Below are 21,098 nucleotides of genomic sequence, written 5' to 3' on the forward strand. Positions count from 1 at the left end.
ATGTCCTACAATTTAAAACCTGATTCCTAAATCTCAGTCTTACCATTATATAATCTATCTGATACCTTTTAGTATCTCCAAGATTCTTCCATGTATACAACCTTCTTTTATGATTCTTGAACCAAGTGTTAGCTATGATTAAGTTATGCTCTGTGCAAAATTCTACCAGACGGCTTCCTCTTTCATTTCTTAGCCCCAACCCATAATCACCTACTATGTTTCCTTCTCTCCCTTTTCCTACTGACGAATTCCAGTCACCCATGACTATTAAATTTTCATCTTCCTTCACTATCTCAATAATTTCTTTTATCTCATCATACATTTCATCAATTTCTTCATCATCTGCAGAACTAGTTGGCATATAAACTTGTACTACTGTAGTAGGCATGGGCTTTGTGTCTATCTTGGCCACAATAATGCGTTCACTATGCTGTTTGTAGTAGCTTATCTGCACTCCTATTTTTTTATTCATTATTAAACCTACTCCTGCATTACCCCTATTTGATTTTGTGTTTATAACCCTGTATTCACCTGACCAAAAGTCTTGTTCCTCCTGCCACCGAACTTCACTAATTCCCACTATATCTAACTTTAACCTATCCATTTCCCTTTTTAAATTTTCTAACCTACCTGCCCGATTAAGGGATCTGACATTCCACGCTCCGATCCGTAGAACGCCAGTTTTCTTTCTCCTGATAACGACGTCCTCCTGAGTAGTCCCCGCCCGAAGGTCCGAATGGGGGACTATTTTACCTCCGGAATATTTTACCCAAGAGGACGCCATCATCATTTAATCATACAGTAAAGCTGCATGTCCTCGGGAAAAATTACGGCTGTAGTTTCCCCTTGCTTTCAGCCGTTCACAGTACCAGCACAGCAAGGCCATTTTGGTTATTGTTGCAAGCCAGGTCAGTCAATCATCCAGACTGTTGCCCCTGCAAATGCTGAAAAGGCTGCTGACCCTCTTCAGGAACCACGTGTTTGTCTGGCCTCTCAACAGATACCCCTCCGTTGTGGTTGCACCTACGGTACGGCCATCTATATCACTGAGGCACTCAAGCCTCCCCACCAACGGCAAGGTCCATGGTTCATGGGGGGAAGAAGATGAACATCAACAAAAGCAAAACGAGGATAGTGGAATGTAGATGAATTAAGTCAGGTGATGCTGAGGGAATCAGATTAGGAAATGAGACACTTAAAGTAGTAAAGGAGTTTTGCTATTTAGGAAGTAAAATAACTGATGATGGTCGAAGTGGAGAGGATATAAAATGTAGACTGGCAATGGCAAGGAAAGCGTTTCTGAAGGAGAGAAATTTGTTAACATTGAATATAGATTTATGTATCAGGAAGTCGTTTCTGAAAGTATTTGTATGGAGTGTAGCCATATATGGAAGTGAAACGTGGACGATAACTAGTTTGGACAAGAAGAGAATAGAAGCTTTCGAAATGTGGTGCTACAGAAGAATGCTGAAGATTAGATGGGTAGATCACTTAACTGATGAGGAGGCACTGGATAGGATTGGGGAGAAAAGTTTGTGGCACAACTTGACTAGAAGAAGAGATCGGTTGGTAGTACATGTTTTGAGGCATCAAGGGATCACAAATTTAGCATTGGAGGGCAGTGTGGAGGGTAAAAATCGTAGAGGGAGACTAAGAGATGAATACACTAAGCAGGTTCAGAAGGATGTAGGTTGCAGTAGGTACTGGGAGATGAAGTGGCTTGCACAGGATAGAGTAGCATGGAGAGCTGCATCAAACCAGTCTCAGGACTGAAGACAACAACAACAACAAGCAGTTAAAAAGTAGCTGTGAATTAAAACAGAAAATTTGCTGCTCTTTATAACTCCATACTTTACCTAGTTATGACTCTGAAAGATGTTTATTTCTTATCTTTTTTGTATTCTGTAAAACAAGCAGTAGAAGTAAAGTTTTCAAAACAAAATAAAAATTGTAGATTGCAAATGTTAAAAACTTAGATTTTTAAGTAATTAATATTTAGAAATTGTATTTTGTGCTACTGTGCCCTCTAGTACTTGGATAAGAAGTAATTTGACACATTTTCAATCAATTTCCAAATTTAAATTTCACACTTTATATTTGTGTCTGAGAAGTGAATATACAAAATGTGTGTCTATATTATCTATTCAACAGTGGTACAGTCATAACAGTGGTGGCCTTTTCTGTCTCTTTGCGGTGCTTCTCGGAATATTGTCTTTATTCCCTCCTTCACAAAAGCATTAATTAATAAATACAGCCTTATCACATACCTTATTTTGTATTATAGGCCCATTATCAACACCTGGATGTGAAGCACTTGCTTTGCTGCAAACAAGGGCTTTAGGCTCTTCAACTGACTGGCCAGACATACAGCTGATGGCAATGCCAATGGGTGTTTCTAGTGACGGGGGCATTCATATGAAGAGAGCACTAAATATCAATGAGACGGTAACAATAGTAATAATCTTCTATTTTATTGAAACTGGCTTTAGCTTTCCATTGCTACACCATTTATAATTTACTTTCTTTGTTATTTCTTATCACCCAGATGCGCTTTTCTTACTTTTCATGTTTATATCATTAATTACTAATCACTTGTGTCTAATTTGCCTATATATTAGTGAGATTAAGCAATTAAAAAGCAGAATCTGACAGTATATGAACAGTTTTTGCTTTACAACAGTCTGTTTGTCATAATCTCTACTGATGTGGTAAATGCTTCAGAATGAAAGTCACTTATTATTGACATTAGAGATTGATCTTGTGATTAGATCAGTCTCTCCACTCATCTTTTCTGCTTTAGAACCCCACCTCTGGCCGTAGTTAATGATTTCATAGTTTAAGAATAAGAATCTTTATTAGCCGTTCAATATTTTCTTATACAAAGGGCTTTGGCAATAAGTTTAAGTACAGTATAAAGATGATTATATTCTCATAACAATGTATAAATAAATCATATGTATGTTAGTGTAGTACAATAGCAGACATTTGGAATTTTATATAGTGTCACTTTCACAATAAAAAAGAAAACATTATACAAATTTATATTCAGCGGGGAGTATTCATGTTGGTGACACTATGTCATTATCATATACATGTTGATAACACTATGTCATTATCCTAAGACATTGGTACAAATATAGAGCACTCAAAATAGGTCTTTGCCTGTATGTTAAATATTGTTTGCCCAAATTTAGGTCCTACTACAGGCAGAGGTACCTTTCCCTATGTTAAAAAAAAAAAACAAATCTGCCATATTACAATCTTCATATTCATCAAGTGAGTAAAATGCTTTACCTTTGAGCCATTGACCCAATGTTGTCTTAAATTTGTTTTTAGGTACTGTTTGTACAGTTTTAGGGAGCATATTAAACAGTTTGATGCCTACATGTTTATAACTATTATGAATCTTGGACAATCTAGAGTATTGCAAATCAATTGTGTGGTTTCGTCTTGTATTATGGGTGTGGACAGATGACTTAAGGGGATATTGAGCTATGTTTTCTTTTACGCGCAATAAGTAATAATAGATGTACAAACAAGGAATTGTCATGATGTTAAGTTTTTTGAAATGTTCCCTGCATGTATCCCTACGAGATAAATCCACTATACATCGAAGAGTTTTTTTTGTTTTTTTTTTTTTTTTTTCATCTAAAAATTGGTACTGAATTGGGAGAGTTTCCCCAGAGCATAATACCATATGAAAGATGGGGATGGATGTAAGAAAAATATGAATGCAGCAGTAAGTTTTGGCTGACGTTATTCCTAAGCTTATAAAGTAGGAGCATAGCATGTGCAAGTTTAGAACAGACGCATGTGATACGTTTATCCCAGCTAAGTTTCTGGTCAATCATCATTCCTAACAGTTTAACAGACTTATTTTCGTTGTTTGATACCTTCAAATTAAAGAATATTTCCTCAGTTTTTGTTCCATTTATCTGTAGGGAGTTTGCACTAAACCAATGAACTGATTTTTCAAATATTATTTTTTTTTTCTCGTACAGATTCAAGAGTCTGTCCTGAATTGATAAAAGTTGTATCGTCCGCATAGAGGACTCTTTTACAGGGTAAATACTGTGTCATATCATTGACATACACTACAAACAGGAAGGGCCCAAGTATGGAGCCCTTTGGCACATCTCTTTTTATTGTTTGTGGGTTTGACAGCTGCCCATTTACACTAACAAATTATACCCTGTTGGTTAAGTAGGATTCTAATAATTTCAGTGTGTCCTCTTCCATGCTGTAGTGTCTAAATTTCATGATCAAAGTACTTTGAGATACAGTGTCAAATGCTTTCCTCAGGTCTAGGAGAGTCGCACAAGAGATTAATTTGTTTTCAAAGCCATCATATATATCACTAACAATATTTTCAACTGCTTTAACTGTGGATAGTTTAGACCTGAATCCATACTGTGAGTTACTTAACAAGTTATTCCTCTCAAAATAGTGATTCATTCTTCGATTATTTTAGATATTATTGGAATTAATGAGATAGGGCAATAGTTACTTGGATTTGATTTATCTCCTTTCTTAAATATGGGAATAGTTACTGCTATTTTCAAACAGTGGAGGAAAATCCCTTGCTGTAATATACAGTTAATGAGAGTGGTTAGAGGGGACAGGAGATCACTTGATATCTTCTTTATGACAAAGTTTGACAGGCCATAGAAGTCCTCTGCTCTGGAAGTAGTTAGTTTGCCTATTGCTTTGCTAACATCATTTTCAGTTACTGTTGCCCAGCAGAATTTATGAACTACATTCTTATTTAAACCTAAAAGAGTTTTAGCATCAAGCATGGCTTTGGGGGGAAACAAATCTTGCTGTAAACTGAAGTTAACAAAGTGTGAGTTTAAGATATCTGGGGTTATGGGTATAGCTAGTTGAGTTTTTGGTCTATTTATTTCACTTTTAATTACTTCCCAGGCAGCTTTACAGCTGTTTCTAGATTTAAGAATATAGCTATCATTCACCCTACATTTTGCCAAGCTTATTTCAGATCATAAAATTTTCTTATTCTAATGTACATTTTGTACTCGCTGCTGTTATGAGAAATGTCCTTAAACATAAGAAGCATAATCCTAATGCTGTTGAGGCATGGTGTGAACCAATTATTTAGTCTCTGTGGTTTATGAGCTTGGTTATTATTCTGTTTTATTGCTAATCTTGAACGACACTCACCAAATTCATCAAATATTCTTGCAATTTCCTCTATAAATCATTTGCTTGTGTTATTCACACACATATATTTGTATCAGATGTCATTCCAGTTAACTGACCTTAATCTAATTCTAAACTCTCTTATGTTGCATTCATTCATAGGTCTGAAACAAATACTAACAAAAAGAAAGAGGGGCTGGCCAGTACAGCTCAGTACAGCCGATAGATACACAAAAAACAGAACCAAAAATTTATGTTCCTAGATTTCGAAACAAATGTTCCTTCATCAGGGACGAGAGAGGGCATGCTCCGCTACTGGGTATTGGACATCTCCTAGGCTGACAGTTCGTCTGTGTCCGTTCATGTGCTCAGCCAGTTTAGTTGTTGTCATACCAATGTAAAAGGCTGTGCAGTGCAGGCATGTCAGCTGATAAATGACATGTGTAGTTTCACATGTGGCTCTGCCTTGAATTGTGTATGTCTTACCAGTAGTGGGGCTGGAGTAAGTGGTCGTGCGGGGATGCATAGGGCAGGTTTTGCAGCGGGGTTGGTTACAGGGGTAGGAACCGCTGGGTAGAGAAGGTAGTCTGGGAATATTGTAGGATTTAACAAGGATGTTACGGATGTTAGGGGGGCGATGAAAGGCAACTCTGGGTGGTGTGGGGAGAATTTTGTCAAGCGATGATCTCGTTTCAGAGGTTGACTTAAGAAAGTCATATCCCTGGCGAAGTAATTTGTTGATGTATTCGAGGCCAAGATAATATTGGGTGACAAAGGGGATGCTTCTGTGTGGTCTGGGGGTAGGAACATTGTTGTTGGATGGGGAGGAATGTATTGCTCAGGAGATCTGTTTGTGGACAAAGTCTGCAGGATAGTTGCGGGAGAGGAAACCACTGGTCAGGTTATTGGTGTAATTGTTGAGGGATTCGTCACTGGAGCAGATACGTTTGCCACGAATACCTATGCTGTAGGGAAGGGAGTGTTTGATGTGGAATGGATGGCAGCTATCAAAGTTAAGGTACCGTTGTTTGTTTGTGGGTTTGATATGGACAGAGGTGTGGATGTGAGCTTCAACAAGATGAAGGTCAACATCCAGGTAGGTGGCCTGGTTTTTGGAGAAGGACCAGGTGAAATTCAGATTCGAAAAGGAGTTGAGGTTATGGAGGAAATTTGGCTTCTCCCACTCAACACCAGTCCTTCTGAACTGCGGAGAAGGGAACTTGCACTCCAACACATCCTTTCATCCCGCCATCCCCCTGGACTGAACCTACGTTAAACAACCTCACTCCCATTTACTCTTCAGTCTTCGCCTCTTTGCCTTTCCTCTTTAGCCATTCATACATCTTTTCATCCTACATAGTTGTGTTTATCTTTATACTATATACCTCTTTACTTCTGTATGCATCCTCTTTGGTTTGAAGCTGGCACAGTACTTACAGTAGAATATCTTTGGCTTCTCTCTGACAACCATGCCTCCATCCTTGCTACCCTCCCTGTTTTCCTTTCCCTGTTGCTTCATAACCTGGGTTGTGAGTAACTGAATCCACTTTCCCTTCTTCCCTTTCCTTCCTCTCTCTCCTCCGTGATGAAGGAACATTTGTTCCGAAATCTAGGAACATAAATTTTCGGTTCTGTTTTTTGTGTATCTATCGGCTGTACTGAGCTGAGGTAAGTACTGGCCAGTATTTGTTTCACATCTTTATATGAGATTTTCCATTAATCATTCATAGGTCCAACAGTTGTTCTCTGTTGTTCATCTGGAATGCTGACTGGGACTGTAACCCATAGGCTTAGTCTGTAGATAGTGAGCAGTCATCATATATATTCACTATATCTTTTATCTTTTCTCATTACACCCACAACCAATCAAAGAAACATGTTTGTGTCACTTGGGTTCGACTTTTTTCCCTTGCTAGTATAGATCCATGTTTCAGACTTTTAAAAATCAGCAGCATTTCCTTCCTTTTCTTATTCTCTGTGTCCACTTATTCCACTACAGTTTTTGGTGAATTTCTGAATTTTGTATTTAATATACAAGGGAGGTAAAATTGTCAACATTTTTAATAGGTTTGTTGTTAATGACCAGCTTATATTGGATTTGCAATGACCACAATTATATTTTTAATTAGTGTCTGTATTTCAACAGTTTTTGTTATAATGCATATTGAGAGTTGTAATATATTGTTTGATTGTCCACAATTATGAATGCCTAAGTTAAATTGTCACTATTCATGTCATTGTAAAAACCAGTTGGAAAATTTTGTGTCTCATTGTCAAATGGTGTTGTCATTGTATAAATTTTATAACATTATTGGCATAAAACAGCTTTGTAGTACACTCACATACAAAAAAATGGAGGGTCACTGTTTAACATCCAATAGATAACAAGGTCATTAGAGATGTCACACAAGCTCAGAATGCTTGCTTCAAGGAAGGTAATCAACCATGCCCTTTCAAAATAACAACCATGGCATTTGTCTGGAGCAATTTATGAAAATCACATGGTTGGACATTAAAATTTATCATAGCCTCATTCCAACTAGTAAAGTCTACAAGCTGTTTCACATTCTTGTGTGTCACGGATGAGTGGGTATCCTTCCACAGTTTTGTTAACTGATTTCCAATAAAATGAAGTATTTCTTCCTTTCGTAACTGTTTGAAGAAAGTCATATTGTGCATTGTATTTGTAGTTTTCCATTACCCATTACCATATGCTTGACAGAAAATGACACTGCCCATTGTAGCTTTCAGCTGTCTCTTTCCTTTCCCACATTGAATGTACTGGGGTCAGGTGGTGGTGCAGGGTGGGGAGGGGTAGTGGATGGAGAGAGGTGAGTTGCAGGGAGGGAAGGGGTTGGGGAGAAGCGTGTAGCGGTTCGTGAAAATGTGGGAATCTGTCTTTGGGCCAGATGGGGGTGCAGATAGAGGGGCCAGATGGCAGATGGCTGGGCATGCAATTTCACAGACTAGCACGTAAGATGGCAGCACACAACTAGCTGACACAAAGTGGCCGGGGGTACTGAGACAGGGGATGGTGTTCTCTCTCTCTCTCTCTCTCTCTCTCTCTCTCTCTCTCTCTCACACACACACACACACACACACACACACACACACACACACACAACCACTATTGGGAGGGTTGTGAAGGGACAGCGAGTTACCTAAGGTTTAGGCCAGGGAGGTTACGTGAGTGAAGGATGTGCTGTAAGAATGGCTCCCATCTGCAGCTCAGCAAAGCTGGTGGGGTAGTGGGCACGATTCACATGACACAGGTTGTGAAGCAGCCATTGAAATCTCACATGTTGTGCTCTGCTGCATGTTGTGCTACTAGGTGGTCCACCTCGTTTTTGGAAACAGTTTGGCAGTGGACATTCATTCTTGTTGACAGCTGGTTGGTTGTCATTCCAATGTAAAATGCTGTGCAGTGTTTGCAGCAGATGTGGTATATGACATGGTTGCTTTCACAGTCAGCCAAGCCTGGACTGGGAGGAGGTGCTGGGTGGTTGGATAGGGCAGGTCTTGCACCTGGGTCTTTGACATGGGTATGATCCCTGTGGCAGGGTATTGGGTGTAGGAGTGGCTTAGGGATGGACAGTGATGTTGTGGAGGCTGTATAGGCAGCAGAACACCACTTTGGGAGGGGATGGAAGTGTCTTGGGTAGGATGTTCCTCATTTCAGGGCATGATGATTAGATAATCAAATCCCTGATGAAGGACGTGGTTCAGTCATTTCAGTCCTGGGAGGTATTGAGTGACAAGGAGGGCGTTTCGTAATGGTTGGTTCTTGGGATTGATGTGAGGATCAGGTGTGTGTGAGGCCTTCAGCATACTGTGCGAGGGAGTTCTCATCACTGCTGATGCATGCATTTTCATGGGTGCCCAGGCTGTATGGGTGGGACTTTTTGGTGCAGAAGGGTTGGCAGCTTGCTAAGTGCAAATACTGTTGGTGATTGGTGGGTTTGATGTGGACTGTGGTATAGATGGAGCTGTTTGAAAGGAGGAGATCAACATCTAGGAAAGTGGCACAATGGGTGGAGGAAAGTGTGAAATGAATGGGAGAAAAGGTGTTGAGATTGTGAAGGAGTGGGGATAAGGTGTTCTGGCCTTGGGTGCAGATTACAAAGATGTCATCTATCACCGAAGGGGTTCGGAGTTTTGGGAAGCTAGGAATGTTTCCTCTAGGTGGCTGATGAAGAGGGTGCCATGCAGTTGCCCATGGCTGTGCTACAATGTTTTTTGTATACTTTTCCTTCAAAGATGAAGCAGTTATAGGCTAGGGTGTAGTTGGTTAGGTGTACGAGGTGGGTTTGGAAACTGCAGGGTGTTGAGAGAGGTGTAGTGTTCAGTCACAGCAAGGCCATGTGCATGAGAGATGTTGATGCATAAGGAGGCTGCATCTACAGTTACGAGTAGGCACCCAGGAGATAAGGGTGTGGGGATGGTGGAGAGCCTGTGCTAGAAGTAGTTGGTATCTTTAATGTGGGAAGTTGGTTTTGGACAAGTGGTCGCAGATGTTGGTCAACAAGGGCTGAGATTCTTTCAGTGGAGGCACTGTAACCAGCCACAATGGGGCGCAGAGTATTGTTATGTTTGTTCATTTTGGGGAGCATGTAGAAGTTGGGTGTGTGGGCTGTTGTTGGGACGAGAAGGGAGGTGGGTTCTGGGGAGAGGTTCTGGGAAGGGCCTATGGATTTCAGCAGGGACTGGAGGTTCTGTTGGACTTCTGGGATGGGGTCACTTTAGCAGAGCTTATAGGTAGAGATGTCGGACAACTGGCAGAGGCCCTCTGCCTGGTAGTCACTCTGGTTCATCACAACAGGGATGGAACCTTTATCTGCTGGGAGCAGGCAGGATCCATTTTTAGGCAGTGTGGGGCAGTCCTTTCTTCTGCTGAAAGGTTGTTATTCTAGGGGAGGGATCTGAGGAAGGATGAATAGACCAAATTGGAAGTTAGGAATTCCTGGGAGGTGACCAGGAAATGGTTTGGTGAGTGTGTGGGAGGGTGACAATTTGATGGTGATACGAATTGGGACAGGGAAGATTCAATGTTAGGCTTGGGTTTGCTTTGGTTGGAGGGTTTGATGGCAAAGAAATGTTCTGACTATAGAGAGCAGAAGAAGGAGAGTAGGTCTTTCACAAGATCAACATGGTTAAACCAGGGAGCAAGGCTGAATGTGAGGCCTTTGAATAGAAGTGAAACTTTTTTGGGGCTGAGGATTTTGGTGGAGAGGTTAACAACAATTTTCTGGGGTTGTTTCGATTGTGGATATCATGGTGTGTTGGTAGGGGTTTTGGAGGATGTGGTAGGTTGAAAAGTTCGGCCAGGCAGAGTCTGGGTGCTATGAGGGGTTGATGAGGAGGAACACTGAGAGTAGGTTTGGGGTTGTATAGTGGTGCGCCAAGGTGAGAATAGGATTTCAGCATGCTGGATAATTTGTGGAGGTTGTGTTTGGAATGTTGTTCTAGGTGTTAGATTGTCAGGATTTTAATTTGGGTGGTGAGATATAGGTAGTGGGGTTGCACAGTAACAGTATTTTGTGGAGGGAGTGGAGGTGGTTCAGGGATGACTGTGCCATGGAGACAAGTTTTGTAGAACCAGGTTTATAAGGGAAAGAGACTGATGTAATCTGAAAAGGTGAAGGTCATTGTGGAAAGAGTGGTGCGATCCAGAAATAGAGATTTTTGCAGTTAGGCCATGTGGGGGGGATTTTATGACTTGGGCAGCATATAAGGGACATGATATGGGACAGGGTTTTGGCTAGGAATAGGGCAACTTTTCTAAACTGATGCAGATAAACAAAGCAGGGGTCCATTGCATTGCTGGGGAGGGGGAAGGGGGCACTGGGGAAGGAAGTTGGTGTTGAAAGTGGCTGGTAAAACTTACAGGGAGAGTTGAATAATGTTGATGCATATAAGGAGGGAAAGGAATTGTGTTGGGGCAGGGGATAGTATTGTGACTGACTTATATCTCATCTCCACATATTGTCATGCACGCAAAATAAGTTTGATGACATGTGATTTATCAACATATATAAGAGATAAAGAGGAAACAAAGACAGACAGATCAGGTGTGGTAGGTTAGGGAGGAAAGGATTTTGTGTTGCTGTAAGTGTGTTATGTTGTTATCGGGAGTCACATGGCACATTGAGCTGCATATGTGATCGTCATAACAGATGCAACTGTAACTATAGGGTGTAACAAAAGTTTCTTGCAATCATGTGTATCGTAGCTGTCACAGTGTGTGTCATAAAGGCAAGAGGGAAGAAACATAAGAGAAAGAAATGGATGGACAATAGAGATCAGCTAGGTAAAGAAGACAGTAATGACGGACAGATGATACAAGGTTTAGATGGAAGGGAGCCACTAGGCGGTATAATAATGTATGAAAATTTCACTCTCAGTTTCCTGCCACAGGGATCATACCCTTGTGGAAGACCCAAATACAAGACCTACCCAATTCACCCATCCAGCATCTCCCTGTCTAGTCCAGTCACAGGTTTATCCTACCCACCAGAGGCTGTGCCACCTGTGAAAGCAGCCATGTCATGTACCAGATCTGCTGCAACCACTGCACAGTGTTTAGCATTGTTATGACAACCAACCAGCTATCAGCCAGAATGAATGTCTACCGCCAACCTGTTGCCAAAAACAAGGCAGATCACCCAGTGGCACAACATGCAGCAGAGCACAACACGCGGGATTCCTATGGCTGCTTCACAATCTGTGCCATCTGGACCCTCACCATCACACACCATCCCCTGTCCCAGTACCCCCGCCCAGTTTGTGTCAGCTAGTTGTATGCTACCATTTTATGCCCTAGTCTGCGACATGGTATGTCGAGCTGTCTGCCACCTGCCCCCTCTATCTGCAGCCCCAGCTAGCCCACATGTGGCTCTCCACTTTCCCATGAGCCACTAGATGCTTCTCCCCAGCCTCTTCTCACCAACGCAGAGCTTCTGCCTTTCGGTGAGTCATTTCCATTATTCCTAAATAATTCATAATTCTCAACTAGAACTTACTGTACAATAAAATTGAACAAATCTCCACATCCCAAAGGACTCCTTGTCAGATTCTGTACTGACGGTAAATGATAACAGCTGAACAGTTGCAGGATAAAGATTTATTTTTTTATCCTGCAACTGTTTGGCTGTTATCATTTATCGTGAAGATTTTCAACAGTTGCTGCTTCAGCCATGTTTAAAATTTTGAGATTCTGTATGGAAACTTCCTGGCAGGTTAAAACTGTGTGTCAGACTGAGCCTTGAACTCGGGACCTTTGCCATTCGCGGGCAAGTGCCCACACAGTTTTAATCTGCCAGGAAGTTTCATATCAGCACACACTCCGCTACAGGATGAAAATCTCATTCTGGATTCTGTACGGAATTTGTGAATGAGATAGGTGCTCTTTTAACTGCTATATGCTGTAAGACAAAAATAAAAAATGATGCACCATAAAGGAATTACCCAAATGGGACAGAAGGTGATAGATGTGATGCTAATGTGCAGACAAAGAAAGATTACAATTTCAGAAAAAATGGATGATTTATTCAAGAAAAAGAGCTTCACAGACTGAGTAGGTCAGTAATGTGTTAGTCATTCTCTGACCCATATGTAAGCAGTTATTTGTCTTGTTATTGACTGATGGAGTTGATTGATGGAGTTGGGTGTCCTCCTGATGGATATTGTGCCAAATGCTACCCAAATGGCATGTTAGATCATCATGCCCTGCGTGTAGTGCTCCAAATGGTCTCAATTTGAAAGAGATCTGGCAAGGTAGGGATTGGCAAACATGAAAACAAGCAGTAGAAACTGTTGCCGTGTGCAGGTGGGCATTGTGTTGCTGAAATGTAAGCCCAGGCCATCTTGACATGAAGGCCAACAATACAGGGTGTGGAATATTGTGGACATACTGCTGTGCTACAAGGAAGTTACAGATGATAACCAAGGGGTCTTTACTATGAAAAGGAATGGCACACCAAAGCACCACTCCCGATTGTCAGGCCATATGGCAGACAACAGTCAGGTTGATATATCACCTCTATCACAGGCATCTCCAGACACATCTGTGCTGGTCTTTGGGCTTCATTTTGGAGTGGGACACATTGCTGATGACAATTCTACTCCAGTCAATGAGATTCCCGGCCATAGACATGTCTGGGGATGCCCCAGACAGTGGGAGGATACCAACCTGACTGTCGTCTGGAATAATTTCCAACAACCAGGAGTGATGCTCTCGAGTGCCATTTAATTTCATAACAGGACCTCTCACCTGTGGCTCCCTTACAGCACAGCGGTACATCTATGGTATTATATGCCCCATTTTGTTGCCCTTCATGGGATTCCACCCTGGTCTTTCATTTCAGCAAGATAATGTCTGCCCATACACAGTGAGAGTTTCTACTGCTTGTCTTCGTGCATGGCAACCCTACTTTGGCTATCAAGATCATCAGATCTCTCCCCAATTGAGAAAGTTAGAAGTATTACTTGTGGGACCATCCAACCAACTCAAGATTTTGATAATCTAATTTGACAGTTGGACAGAATCTGCCACAATGTCACTCAGGAGGACACCAACAACTCTGTCAATCAATGCCAAGCTAAATAATGACCTGTGTACCAATGCATTACTGACTTGCTCAATTTGTGAAGCTCTTTCTTTTGAATAAATTGTCCAATTTTTCTGAAATTGTAATCAATTGCTTGCCTGTACATGTTCTGACCACCCTCTTGTAACTCAAACCTGATTTACTGAGTGTGAAGTAAGTTAATAATTTGGGTGGTTTCTCGCGGTTTCACAACACTTGACACACTCTGATAGTGACAACACACTACAGAGAGAGGTAGCGACAGTAGAATTTGAATAAACAGTTTTCATAATACTCATCTTTTATTTTTCTTCTTTGTTGTAAGTTGTTGGCTTGTACTCCATTCTGAAATGTAACATTTTATATTGGTCTAGAGAATGCTAAACTTCATTTTGTTATATAATATGAACACTGGTGGACTTTCTAGTGCTGAACACACATATTTTCAGTCATTTCACTTCATAATACAAATCAATATCAACCACGATGCTAACACAACACGTATAACTTGTATTCCATCCTCACACTTCCAGCTTGTACCACTGACTATTCAAAGATAAAGATTTTCCTCTAACAATATGCAGCAAAGAAAATAATATCATATAGTGATCTATTTGTGTAAAGTCAGCTTTGAAATATACATTTCAAAAATAAGATGCAAATGATTGTTTATAACTGCTTATCTTCAATTTGGGAATCAGTCATTTCTTATGATCCAAGATGAGTTAGAACATTTATCTCACCATAACCTGTTTTATTAATATTGCCCCCAAAAATTTTGAGAGCATAAAATGTGAGAAAAATTTTGATACAAAATAATAAAACTGGTTATGGCAACAAGGTTTGGAGTATAACAAATCAATATTCATAGGTTTTTTCATTACATATTTTACAATATTTTTGACTACCTTAGCGTCATTACTTCATTCAGATGAGGACAAGAGCAAATTTTTGCTTCATGAAGTTCTTTTCTCACAAATTTTGAAAACAATTACAAAGTCTACCCTTTTACCTATTCTGTAGCTCACAAATTATTATCAAATGTCATATGACATAAATGGGGCAATCAAAAAGAATTATGCATAATAAATATTCCTACCTGTAACTCTGTTTTTTGATAAAACTGCATTCTTTGGTTCATAGTGGCATGACAGTAGAACTGGCATTTCATGAAAATGTCTGTAACATTTTGAGAAATACAAAAATACTGTGATCAACAAATATCTGTTAGAAACCACTACACAAAAACACTTTCTTTATTCTCCTTTATATACCAACATTTATAAATCTGTCTTAAATTAGTGAAATGTTATTGATTGGTGATGCTCTAGGATCAAAAGAAAACATTTTAGTTCACATAGAGTTTTTTAAAGTGCTTTAAAGAAAAAATTGCAAAATACTCTTGATCACAGATCAAAATTAATGTACTTGGTTAGGAACTTTCTCCTTTTGCTTAGAACACAAATGAAATGTTTTTGTACCAACATTTTACAATGTCTCTTACATTTTTCACTAATACCTATGTGTCTTTCATAATACCTTACATCATCATCAGGTATGTCGCTTTGGAAAATAGTGTTTGTCAGATTTTAAGCCCATTTCTTAGTTTACTTATTTATTTATTTTTGTCATCCACTACTAGGATCCAACTCCCTCGCCATCTCATTTGCAAGTGGTTTAACAAAATAAATGTGCCTGCTCAACACTTACCTTCATGTCACACACAACAGAACTTACATCATTAAGCTACATTTCATCGCTTACAGCTTCAGCTGTCATAACAACATCAATAAATTTTCCTGCACGTAAACCTCTGTTATTTCTTTAAAGTAAGCACCCTTTTACGCATTACCATTTCGACCACAACATATGACACAAAAACCACTGCCTGTTTATTATAAATTTTCACATATTGAGTGTTGTAAACACTCCTTTTTGTGCATTACTACCTGTAAAAACGCCAACTTCAGGCCCTCCTGCCCATACTCAATGATCACTGACTTTCGCTGAAGCAAACTCCATTTTATTTTCTTCAATATCATTACTGTTGTCCATCATTATCCTCCTATTACCACAGTACACATACATTCTATCAAACTACATGGTTTACTGTACTTTATTATCCAGAATTGATACCAGAACCTTCTTACTTCCAAATTTAACTGTCATACAGAACACTGAACCTTCAGCATATAAAAATATTGTATTACAAAAATTATTTCTTGCCCAACTTTGCATGAATTTTTTATGCACAAAATAGCAGATGCTTCAAGGATAAAACTGTCGGATCACCTCATCCACAGAAGTTGTGGTCACATAAAATAGGATAGGCCATGGATAGAAGACAATAAAAAAAGTGAAGAGCACAGTGTGAACAGAACCGTGATGGGAAAGAGTTGGTATAGAGTGCACCAGAAAATAAGAATCGATACACCCAGCTATGGAAGGCACCACTCGTCAAGTGGTGTAGCTGCCAGAGTCAGCAGACCCCCTAACTTAATTCCATGTGCAAGACCATCAGTTTTATCACTCATTTTGTCCTTTAGTCTCTGACAAACTGTGGCCAAAAAACAAGTGGAACACCCTATTGCTGAACACGCTGTCAAACATGATACCTCTCATCTCAATGACTGCTTCACAGCCTGCACCATATGCATCCTTCCTACCAACACCAGCGTTTCTGACTTGTGCAGGTGGGAACTTCCCCTGCAATACACCCTATGTTCTCATAACCCTCCTGTTCTCAACCTTCATTAGTCACTGTCCTCATCCATCCAGCCCCCTCCCTGTTCCCATTCCAGCACTACACAGGCATCGTTTCACCGCCACACCCAGTCTTTTAATTTCTTTTTTTTCTCTCCTTTCCACTACTTCCTCCCCCCACCCTCCCCACCTTTTCTCCCGCCCTCTGTCTAAACTGCAGCACTTAACTGTCCACCACCCCCACTATACTATCCCTACCTCTCCCCGCCCCAGACTCCTCCTTACCCCTACCCAGTCGCCACTCCCACCATGCACTGGTGCTGCTGCTTGCAATGTGGTTTCAGTTATCTGAGACTGCAGGTGTGTGTGTGTGTGTGTGTGTGTGTGTGTGTGTGTGTGTGTGTGTGTGCCAACCTATGATTGTGTGAATCTTTTTGTTGTGTCTCTTGCGAATCAGCATCTCCCCTATATGGTGAGTAGCAACTTTCCTTCTCTAATATTGTTACATTCCATTCCAAATTTTCCATTGTTTGACAAGTACTAATTCATTATATAACACAAAGAAAGTATATAAGAACTGAATAAATGCTGAGGGATTGTTTGGGATTCATACTTAAAGCTTCAGCTTTTCAAATGATTATTTAGTTAAAACATTACTGTAAACATTGGCAAATAACACCGTAAAAAAGCTAATTACTTTTCATGAAAGAATATAACAAAATAAAATCATGACTTCTTTATATTCTGTATAGAAGTAATACAGCATAAGCAAAAATAATAAGTTACCACATTTGAAATTGTTTAAGTGCAGAAATTTATGGGAACCTATAACTACATAGTGCTTCACATTTGGTAGAAAACATATTGTTTCTACAGTTTTTCTTTCTTTCATTCTTTTTCTTAACAAATACACTTGACTTTTTTTCCTACAACTATTACCATGTTGCTTTCCAGGATGAAAATTGTTGCCATTTTCTCTATTGTGTTCCTTCTGATGATAATTGTTTCCATTGTGGTTACTATGTTCTCTTTTACTGTTATTATTACAGTGCCAATTTTGATTACTACCTCCTTCAAAATATTTGTGCTTTGTGTGGTTGTACTTCACTGATTTTCAAAAACTCTATCTAATTTATCTACCTGTTTCAAAAACTGATTTATCCTACAGAACAGCATATAAATTTTTTAACAAATGTAAAACAACACTCTCAGGTGCAATAGAAAATAAAGAGCTGAAAATGCTGTTTGGTGATGACATGGTGAAGAGATAGAAAGAATACATTGAGGAGTTCTATGCTATAACACCTCTTTCAGAGGAAATAACAGGGAAAGAAGAGCAACTAGATGAAGATAACAAAGGAGATGAAATTCTGCAAGAAGAATTTGAAAAGCTCTAAAAGAGCTACGGGCAACAGAGCAAAGGGTATTGATGACATCCCTGCAGAACCAATAAAGAATATTGGTGACAGCATAACAGTGATGCTGCTTAAACATAGTAGGTCTATTTATAACACAGGACAGATACCGACAGACTTCCAGAAATGCATCATTGTTCCTGTACCAAAGAAGGCAGCAGCTACAAAATGGTAGCAGTACCAAACTTTAAGCCTACGATCACATGCATAAAAAATTCTCATAAAAATAATTCAGAAGAGAATTGAAAAGGACATACTGGGTGAAGATTGGTTTGGTTTCAGAACGGGATTGGGAACAAGACGAGTGATTCTGCACTGAGACTTATCAAAAAGCAATTACAGAAAAATAAAGAAATTTATAGTGCCTTTGTAGACCTGGAAAAGGTATTTGATAATGTTATCTGACAGGAGATGTTCACAGTGCTGAGGAAAAGTGGAATGAATTACAAAGACATCTGTGTGATTCTATAAGAATGAGGTGGCAGTGATTAGGAACTGCCAGCAGGAAAAAGAAGCAAATACTAGAAAAGGGGTAAAACAAGGGTGTGCTCTCTCCTCTTCTCTTATATTCAGTGCTTACATCTAGGAAGCTATAGACCAAGTTTGAGAGACTACTGAAGTGGGGATCAAAATTAATGGGCAGAAGATAGACATGCTGTGTTATGAAGATGGTATTGCCATAGTCACAGAGGCAAAATAAGGTCTGGAGGAAGTCCTCAGAACAATAAAAAGGATTCTATGCAATCAGTATGGAATGGGAATAAACAAGAAAAAGACTAAAGTGATGGTATGCACTACAGAAGCAGAATATGAACCTATAAGAATGAGAATTGGAAGAGAGGAGCTGGAAGTGATAGAGGAGTTGACCTACCTGGGAAGCAAAATCACAAGGGATGGTAGAACCCAGAAAGAAATTGTGAGCAGAATACAACAGGCCAAAATTGCTTTTAATCTGAGGAGGAACTTACCAGCAAGAACATCAATTCAAAAATAAGGAAACATATCATGAAAGATTTTGTTTGGAGTTTGTCCCTATACGGATGTGAAACACAGACAATGGGAAGAGAGAAGATGGCTAGAGGCCCTGGAAATGTTGTGCTATAGAAGGATGATGAAGATCAGCCGTAGAGACAAAGTAACAAATTAAGAGGTGCTTAGAAGAGTACAGGAAACCATGTCTCTGTGGAGGCTCCTCCAGACAAGAAGTGACAAAACTGTAGGGCACATCCTAAGACACAACAACATCATTGGGACAATATCAGAAGAAGCTACTGAGGGAAGGAATTGGCAGAGGTGACCAAGGACATTGTACATGCAACAGATCATGAATGATGCTGGATGTAACACGTTCGTGGAAATGAAGAGGAAGGCAGACAGAAGAGAGCACTGGCACTCTGCCACGAACCAAACTCCGAGTTGAACACTAAAAGAAGAAGATGGTTTCAAAAACTGGTCTATTTTGTCACCTGGCCCATAGTCTAGGTCCCACTGTGCCTCAGCTAATAACCTCCTTTTTAAAGCCTCAGTCTGGGTGATTCAAGAGGTTTGCTCAAATGAGCTAATTTTTTAACTTGATTTTTGCAAACTGTTTCATGTTAATATGCCCTTCCCTGTAATTTGCTCCATTGAAAAATTCAATTTTTTTCTAGCTTGTTCAGTCTCTGACCAAAATCTATCTAAAAATCCTTTCTCAAAATCTGCATAGGTTGTGTTGTCATTAGTATACTGATTAGCCCAGCTTCCAGAAACAAACTTGATTTTCATAATATCACTCATATTACACACAAAATTACCTCTGCAATGCCACAGGAAATGTACAGGGTGTAAACTACCTTCACCTGTGAAGTTCTTTACTGGAATGTTGCAAAACCTGGTACCAACATTGTTTATAATATTTCTCTTAACTATATCATTGGACAATTCTTCAACCTTTTTCTGCAGAACAGGAACACTACTTTCTAGTGTGCTGGTTCTCTTGTTACTTAATAAAACATTTTCTGTGAATTTGCTGTCTGCTGTCTTCACTTGTTCAACAAAACTGCTTTCAACAAGTACCAGTTTGGTATCAACATTAGTTTCCAAAGTCAAAATTCAACTATTTACATTTTTGTCAACAGTATTTATTTCCCTATGCACTTTTTCAAAAACAATTTGTTTTTTCCTATCTTCAGTGATCTCATCTTTGACATATTTGACTTCAGTGTTAAATTTAAGTTCAATTTCTTTCATACTCTACTTGAACATCTAATCTACCAATTTTTTTATTTATATCCTTTAGTTGAGCTGTATTTCTACCTAAACACTCTAATAACACTCCTGTGGAATGACTAAATTCTTTGAACTCATTCTTACTTTCTTATTTATGATTTTCATGTTGCTCATTAATTTTTGTAAACTACTCATTATTCATTTGTATTAACAATGCCAACATGGTAGTTATGTCATTATCATAATCTCATTTTACTAATTTACTGGCGTTTTTTTCTGTTCTACTGTTTCATCAATAAAGCTTTCCTGCTCTTGTGTCACAACACTACTTAAGTCTTCAGTCTCTGTATTACTCCCCACTGTTTCAGATTCTCATTCAATGACTGTTATTGTTAATGATTATTCAGTGAAACACTTTACCAAAAACAGAAAATATAAAGAAAATATTTACAGTCGTTAACTTTGTTGTTGGATGTTGACATTGTTAGTTGTTCACCTCACTTTTGATTTTTCATTCTTTACTTCTTCTTGCTTGCGTACTCCTTTTGGTGCTGTTATTGCTGTTTCATAGCTGTGGTTCATATTTGGCCAATAATTCACATAAAAGTTTTATAATGTGTATACTTTTAATGTGCAACAAGAAAAATAGCCCAACACAGTATTCACATTTCACATTAGGAAAATCCCCCACTCTCTTGTTGCCCAAAGTTGATTCATTAAGTTTGAAGGAAGTTAGTAATTTGAGCGCCTGGTCACATATTCACAGCGCTTGGCACACTGAGACAGTTTCACACTTCAGGGAGCGGTATTAATGGTAGAATTTGAATAAACAGTTTTCATAATACTCATCTTTTACTCATCTTATTTGTTGTAAGTTGTAGGCTCGTAGTTCATTTTGAAATGTAATTTTTATATTGGTCTTGAGGATGCTCAGCTTCATTTTGTTATATAATATGAACACTGGTGGACTTTCTGGTGCTGAACACATATATTTTCAGCTATTTCACTTCACAATACCAATCAACATCGA

The 21,098-nt window shown here is 39.3% G+C and overlaps 1 protein-coding gene across 1 annotated transcript in view; it reads left to right on the forward strand.

The window, feature by feature from the left end:
* LOC126330639 (glucose dehydrogenase [FAD, quinone]-like) overlaps window positions 1-21,098 on the forward strand; it is a 182,340-nt gene that overhangs the window by 144,263 nt on the left and 16,979 nt on the right. Inside the window, exon 8 of the mRNA XM_049996382.1 lies at window positions 2,285-2,445. Within this exon, the coding sequence (XP_049852339.1) occupies window positions 2,285-2,445 (161 nt within the window). The remainder of the gene's footprint in view (window positions 1-2,284; window positions 2,446-21,098) is intronic.

Source organism: Schistocerca gregaria, chromosome 2, assembly GCF_023897955.1.
Source record: "Schistocerca gregaria isolate iqSchGreg1 chromosome 2, iqSchGreg1.2, whole genome shotgun sequence".
In the NCBI taxonomy this organism is placed as follows: Eukaryota; Metazoa; Arthropoda; class Insecta; order Orthoptera; family Acrididae; genus Schistocerca; species Schistocerca gregaria.